At 38.6% G+C, this 7,934-nt stretch overlaps 1 protein-coding gene across 9 annotated transcripts in view; it reads right to left on the bottom strand.

The window, feature by feature from the left end:
• ATP10D (ATPase, class V, type 10D) overlaps window positions 1–7,934 on the bottom strand; it is a 134,301-nt gene that overhangs the window by 94,721 nt on the left and 31,646 nt on the right. For 7 of the 9 annotated variants that reach the window (XM_010858869.1, XM_010858870.1, XM_010858867.1 and 4 more), the window contains 2 exons: window positions 3,931–4,257; window positions 1,282–1,476 (listed from right to left, as the gene is read on the bottom strand). In XM_010858869.1, coding sequence (XP_010857171.1) covers window positions 1,282–1,476; window positions 3,931–4,250 — 515 coding nt within the window. In that variant the 5' untranslated portion in view covers window positions 4,251–4,257. Of the gene's footprint in view, window positions 1–1,281; window positions 1,477–3,930; window positions 4,258–7,934 lie in introns of those variants that run through there. The other 2 variants (XM_010858875.1, XM_010858873.1) reach the window with 2 other exon arrangements.

The following is a 7,934-nucleotide window of genomic DNA, read 5'->3' as shown; positions in this document are numbered from 1 at the left end:
GCTAAAGCTGAAACTCCAGTACTTTGGCCACCTCATGCAAAGAGTTGACTCATTGGAAAAGACTCTGATGCTGGGAGGGATTGGGGGCAGGGAAAAGGGGATGACAAGGATGAGATGGCTGGATAGCATCACCAACTCGATGGACGTGAGTCTGAGTGAACTCCGGGAGGTGGTGATGGACAGGGAGGCCTGGCGTGCTGTGATTCATGGGGCCGCAAAGAGTCGGACACAATTGAGTGACTGAACTAAACTGATACTTTAATAAATTAAAAAATATATTCTCCTCTTGATATATTAATTCCATTCCTAATTATAATGGGGAAATAATCATAGATCTTCAATACTTCTGTGTAAGAATACTCACTGATATATTTTTAAATTATATAAATATGGGAAATGTTTAAATTATCTTAGAGTCTTATTACAATGTAGCTATTAAAAGTGCTTTCTTGATGGATAAAGACAAGGGAAATATTCATGATGTAAATTAGGCTAAAATAATAGAATAAAAACAATATATGTAGTACAATCCCAATTTTGTAAACTGTCCTACATTTTCCTACCACACACAATATGTATGACTTCAAGGAACACATCACAGCCTTATAAATAGTTGTCTCTGGACACTAGCATTGAAATTTGTAAATGTAGTCATTAATATACAGCACAGTTAAACACTCACCTTAATGGACTTCACTCTTGGCTACACAGGCTATTTCATAAATACTTGAAATAGAAGTCTCCAACAGAGCAAGTATGCTCCTTATAAGTCCTCCTATTACGAATGCCCTCAGTTGCTGCTGCAACAGGAAATGTTTTATAGGCTTCTTGCTTGTTTACAAAAAAGAATGCACTTCTCTGTATCTCACAATTCCTTTCCTCCACAAGAAACTCACCTTCTCTCATATCCCATCTTGTTTTTCATATTCATTCATACATTTCATATCCCAACCTCTTAATCCCAAGTTGTAAATATCTAGGGTTAAAAGCTATCTGCTTGCTTTCCTTCTTATGGTTTGAAGTTTAATTCTTTCAGCTCTACTTACACCTAAATTATAGAAGCTTTTACTTTATCAACATCTGGTTGACAATGGTTTAATGTGTTTATTGTTTTCCTATGATCCTGATGTAAATGCACTCTAGGATTTTAATAAATATTAGTTCAAAACACCATCCCAGCCCCAAAAGTGTCCTAGTCACATCTAAGGAGTGGAGAGTAACATTCTGCATGTTTCTAAATGATGCATGTATATTCCCCAGCATAGCTCCTGTTACACTTACCTACTATAAACTTTAGTTACTAGGTTGTTGATCTGTTTGTCAATTTTGTATTTTCGGTAATCTTCCAAGCCATCTTTAATTGCAATAATTGTAAGGACAACCACCAGAGGCAGCATAGTAATTTCCTTTTGGAAGGCTTCTACCAAAGGCACCCAGTTCAGAACAACTAGAAACAGGAAATATAAATTGGCGACTCTGAAACCCAAACACACACAAGGAGGTGTTAACAAAGCAAGCGAAGCCTGGAACAAATGAGGCAAAAGACCTGGTGGCCTTTTTCCACAAGTTCCTATCAGTTGATTTTGGATGCTACACAACAGAACTAGTGATATCTAACAAATCTGAATTAACGATGTATTATCCCTGCAGACATCTGGTTGGACGTACCCTAATAAATGTGAGGTATCATTTATTAAATATATTATAGTCAATATTGCAGTGTGACCATTGTGAGTTGTGTAACATAATAAAGCACAATAGGAGGTACTACTTTTAAAAAGTTCAAAAACCTTAAGAGGAAATTCAAAGTTAATGCATTGCAAAAACAAAAAATTAACTCAAACTTTCCGAAGTTAACTTGATTGTCCAATCATTAGGTTCAAACAAGGTTCAAAATAATTAGAAAACCCTGAGGGTTTATTTTCCCCAGAGATCAACACTTCCATTTCTGCTTTCACATTACTGAGAACTATTTTTTAAGGAACTACGTCCCTTTTATATAATCAAATATTTCCCACTGGACTCTAAGGCAAATGCAAGCAGTCTCTTTCCTTAAAAGAAAGAAACTAAATCTCAGTTTTGCACGGTCCCTTGAATTTTTATCACATTTTCTTCCCACAGCCAAACTTCTCAAAATAATCTACACATATTCCTCATTTCTCACCTCCAATTCCTCTTATGCTGAAATTTTTGGCTACTTGCAACCCTTTTTGCTTCTTCTGTGGCTTCAATGATTTGCATATACAGTTCCGTTCAGTCGCTCAGTCATGTCCGACTCTTTGCGACCCCATGGACTGCAGCACACCAGGTTAACTGCATCTCTATCTATAGGGCTGGGCCCTGAACTCTATTCAGGTTCCAGGTTCTAATTCTATCATGGGCACAACTGCAAACCCCATACAAGATAGAAACATCCATAGTAGTTAAAACCATTAATTCGACAAATTCACATCTGTTCTTTAACCATATCCACTGTTTCATAACTACATGGAATATACAGAGATTAAAAAATGAGGATGAATATATACGAAATGAATAATACTGGAAAAAATAACAACAAATGCTGAGAATTTCTATACTCACATTAGCATCTCAAACTCAACATTTACAAAAACAACATAAACATAACCTTTGAGCCAAGCTTGTTTTTATTCCTGTCTTTCTTTTTTCTGTTAATAATCCTGGTCATCATAACTCAGTTTGCTCACATCATCTTTTCACTCCTTTCACTTAATTCCTTACATCTATCCATAGTATCTGTAATAGACTATCCTCTTTCTCATCCCCACTTTGTTCTAAGTTCAGGTCTCTATTACAGCTTGCCAAGATATATGTAGCATCTTCCTAAATGTTCTGTCCTGCTTTCAATTAGCCTCTAACAGTATCAGTCACAGAGGACTACTTCCCAGGCCTCCAGCAAATCTTCTATGCCACTGCCATTCTGCTTTTCTTTGTATTCCTTCCTCCATCTGAAATGTGCTTTACAGACATCTCTGCCTTGAAAATCTCAACCTTCATAATTAACTTCACATACCACTTTCTTTCTACTGCTCTGGCTAACAGTAGTATTTCTCTTTTTGAGGCTTCCATCCTAGTTGGCAGCACCTTACAGCACTCATCACATCCACCGTGTCTTTTCACTGTGTGCACATCTTGCTGCCCTTGCTAAACATAAGGCTCCATAAGGAAAGAAGCTTCATGTAACCTTGCATTTCCTTCAATACTTAACCTGATGAAAGGGCTTCAGCAAATACATATTACACTGAATTATATCTGCTTTACCTAATCTTACAGGTTACATTTGTATTTACTTCAGAGCTCTATTTCCTCCTTTTATGAGGAATAAAAAGCTAGGAGCTAGTGGCTAAGACTCCCTGCTCCCAATGCAAGGTGCTCGGGTTCAATCCCTGGTCAGGGAACAAGATCCCAAATGCTGCAACTAAAGATTCCTTATGCCACAATGAAGATTTAAGGTCCCATGTACTGTAACTAAGACCCAGAGCAACCAAAGAAGTAAATAAATAAATATTTTTTAAAAAAGAAGAAAAGGCTATAAGTCAAATTTAAACACAGAATTAACATTCTTTTAATGGACAGAACACAAAAGCAAGAGTGAATAGACTGAAGGTCATAGCCCCTCATTCACCTATGGCAGGACACTGGTTAAATTACAGGGCCAAACTTAGTTTCCTTATCTGTAATATGAAGATAACAATATCTTTTCGTGTCACGAGAAAGCATTTTATTAGTCCTAAAGTGTTATATGAATGTAAGGACTCATCATTCCACAATGGACCCTACCAGAATTGTCAAAGATAATGTCGCAAGTGTTAGGCTTAGGTAACAGACATTATGAAAATGAAAAATCTTATATATCAATCAGAATGACAAAGAACATTTTAAGTTTTTTCCCCGCAAAAATAAAAGTACCTGTGAAATTGTTCAAACAAATTTCTTGGCACAAAATTCAACAGCGTGTACTTTGTTGTCCGTATTCTGTTATTCACGTAGGTTCCAGAGAACTTTTCATACTCCTCCTTGAAGAGCTGGAGGCGGGGAACAACAACCCGATGCTTTCCTGCCAGTTTGGGGGTCTGGGAGGACTTGCCCCCGCAGGCAAGCAGAGAGGAATAGCTGTATGGTCTCTCGTCATCGTCTGTGTTCGTACGGCCAATCAGCCGCTGCCAGTGATACCTGGCCCATTGAAGAAGCTCGGTCATGTCCAAAATGCAGTGAGATCCAGGTTGCATAGGTGATCTGGCAAAACAAAGAAAAGTCCATTAAAACAATTCTCATAAACTTCTGGAAAGTCTTAAAGAACAGTAATGTTAGTAAGATTAAATTTTTTCTATACTAAACAAATGACTCAACAGTTTACTGGAGAGGGTTGCCATTTCCTCCTCCAAGGGATCTTTCCAACCCAGGGATCAAACCCACGTCTCCTACATCGTAGGTGGATGCTTTACTTCTGAGCCACCTGAGAAGTCTTATTTAGTCCAGAAGGTAGCAATATGAGAGTAAAACAAGTCACTAAAACTCCATTTTAACCAAATCTTAACGAAATAGAGCATATACCTTCTGCCTTGTGGGCTGATCACCTAACCAACAAGAGATAGCACCCAAAAGGCCACTCCACAAGTTGAGGCAAGAAGTTTGTGCTTCATGTGTACAAGTCTCAATTTATCTAATCAATTTTCTCATCCTTGAAATGAGATTGTCACACATGTCAGGAGACTGTTGGGAGGATTAAGGGAATAACATATAAATCACCTAGCATGAAGCAATCAGTAAAGCCTGTGAAGATTACAAAAATAGCCACAAATGCTTTCCATCCCTGTAGTCACATCCCTTTACCCATGAAGTGGTGAAGTCTTTCTCTACCTGCTGAATCTAGGCTTGGTCTCGTAGTTTGCTTTGACTAATGAATCACTAGTAAACCTGACACAAGCAGAGGCTTGCAAAGTGCCTGCTCATGGGACTCCCTTAACAACTGCTTTCCCACTGCTCTTGGGAACCCTGCGGCCACTACCACGTATCTAGCCCAGGCTGGTAGTACTCATGATGAGTACTCATGACCCACTTAGCAACTTTTGCTCCTATCAACATAGGAGTGAGGCCACTGAGTGCCAGCAGACTGACAACACCTGAGTGTACCCAGATGATACAATCTAGAGCAGAGACAAGCTGTCCCAACTGAACTCAACTCCCACCATCAACCCACCACACTGTGAGTCAATAAAAGTTATACCACCAAGTTTTGGGGTGGTTTGATAGAAAACAAAATCTCTTACATCCCTTCCCTTATTTTCTCTATTTTCGAGTGTGTATTTTCCAAGAAATTCAGCCCTTCCTAGAACATGAGCTCATTAATTTAAGAAAAAAAAATCTAATGTTCATTAAGAGCACACTCTATTCCAAGCACTTTGCAAAAGTATTTAAGGAGATCCAACCAGTCAATCCTAAAGGAAATCAGTCCTGAATGTCCACTGGAAGGACTCATGCTGAACCTGAAACTTCAATACTTTGGCCACCTGATGTGAAGAACTGACTCACTGGACTCGTCAGGGTCACTGGAAAAGAGTCTGATGCTGGGAAAGATTGAAGGCAGGAGGAGAAGGGGATGACACAGGATGAGATGGTTGGATGGCATCAGCAACATGAATTTGAGCAAGCTCCAGGAGCTGGTAATAGACAGGAAAGCCTAGCGTGCTGCAGTCCATGGGGTTGCAAAGAGTCAGACACGACTGAGTGACTGAACTAAACTGATCTTATTTAGTATTTACCTTAATCTTATGACAGTCATTATTTTACTTTACAAAAGAGGAAATAGGTTTAGGGAAGTTAAGTGACTTGCTGAAATTTACGTGGTTAGCATGTAGATAAGGTTGATTCAAATCAAATCTTTCCAAGTCAGTCTGTTTTTAACTATTAATGTGCTTCATTTAACTTCACATCCAGAGTAGCTGGTACTTAGTAGATGGCCAGTAAAAGTTCACTGAGTAGGCGAGGAGAGTGGAGGGCAAGGTCTGGAAGCCTTGACGTCTATTCCTGCATTATCAATGTCATTGCATTTACTTGATCATTTTAGGGTGGAGTTCACTTCTGGAGATTTTTAGTAAATCTGTGGGTATGTCACAGATACCCACAAATCTGTGGGTACCAATCTGTATTGGTAATAAAACTCCCCTGATGAATCAGATTCAGGTGGTCCATGACTGCATCTGCAGAAAAACTAGGTTATGTGGTGGAAAGTACATGAGGTTAGAAATATAGAGACCTGGAGCCTCATCTCCAGAATCTCAGGGTTTAGGTGAGGCAATATGTATGTAAATATATAAATGCAATCCCAAGTGCAAAAGAGTCTTCAAGGTAATAAAATAGTTTGGGTAAATTCTTTAAGCTTTCTTCCTTTCTAAGCTTCATTTTAAGTTTATAACATGTCTATTATTTTCTCTAAAGTATTATAACTAATCAGATATAGAAATTATCCCCCTAAGGATATTAAAATTATATCCAGCTTTCATGGATCTGAAATCATAAATCAATACGTAGCAGCAGTGGAAGATTTGGTCCTATTCTAGTAATTCTAGTGAATCGATATTTTTAATAATCCATTCAGCTAACACACTTATTTACTCTATATTGGTCCTTAAGCAATCCAAGAGATTACAGTTACACAGCCTCACCATCACTGTACTTATAGAAAGTAAGTTGAATTACAAATAATCTCACAAGAATTTATCAGATCTTTAAAACTTAAAACAATAAAAACAAGTAAGAGGCAGAAAATCCCCTTTAATGGGAAGAACACAATAGCCTCCAAATGTGTGTATTTGTGCCTGGATATTGGACCCATAATACACAGCGTCTACTATCAGTGAGAGAAAATGGCCAAAAAAGTCAGTTTCATCAGCTGTATACTAGGAATAGAAACAAGACAAAAAAAGTTCCATCCCATCAGTTTGCTGTCCTTTGGAGTTTGCTCTCTCAAATATCTGTCCATAGAGAGCTAAAACAAAGTACACTGACTGGTCAAACTAGTCCTCTTTTAATATCATGTTTTAACAATCTATCTCTAGAGTAATTTGAAAAGCCTATTTTTCACTTCAGTACAGGCGACGCATCAACAACATGGGGGCTTGGGTGCCCACCCTCCTCACTGTAGAAAATCCACATATAAGTTGTACGTGGCCTTGCATTTCCAGTTTCCAGGCATCCACAGACTCAACCAACCAGGATTTGGTAATATTGTAAACATTTACTACTGAAAAATATCCTAGTTTAAGTGGATCCCTGCAGTTCCAACCTGCATTGTTCAAGAGTCAACTGTATATAAATTAGCTTCTTAACCTATATGTAATAATGAGAGCTACTGCTGCTGCTGCTGCTAAGTCACTTCAGTCGTGTCCGACTCTGTGCGACCCCATAGATGGCAGCCCACCAGGCTCCCCCGTCCCTGGGATTCTCCAGGCAAGAACACTGGAGTGGGTTGCCATTTCCTTCTCCAATGCATGAAAGTGAAAAGTGAAAGTGAAGTTGATCAGTCATGTCCAACTCTTAGCGACCCCATGGACTGCAGCCCACCAGGCTCCTCCATCCATGGGATTTTCCAGGCAAGAGTACCGGAATGGGGTGCCATTGCCTTCTCCGAGTAATGAGAGCTAAGAGAGCTTAAAGTAGTTCATAAGATATCCAGAAATCTTCCCAGAATAAGGATGTAAGATAGTGCTTTATCGATGAATCAGTAGATAATGTAAAATACTTAATATAAGCACTAAACACTTTTCATGTATTTCATCCCATCAGGGGGCCATTATGACAAAACTTAATTTTTAGCAGGCTGAAACTAATACAACTTTATATTATTTCTGAAAACCTTAAGAGTTTGCATTTACAATTAAGCTCTTAAGACACAGGAGTGTGCATCCTGCTAG

This window comes from Bison bison, unplaced genomic scaffold (genome assembly GCF_000754665.1).
Source record: "Bison bison bison isolate TAMUID 2011002044 unplaced genomic scaffold, Bison_UMD1.0 scf7180017864451, whole genome shotgun sequence".
Taxonomy (NCBI): Eukaryota; Metazoa; Chordata; class Mammalia; order Artiodactyla; family Bovidae; genus Bison; species Bison bison.
This window is presented reverse-complemented; position numbering and strand designations above follow the sequence as displayed.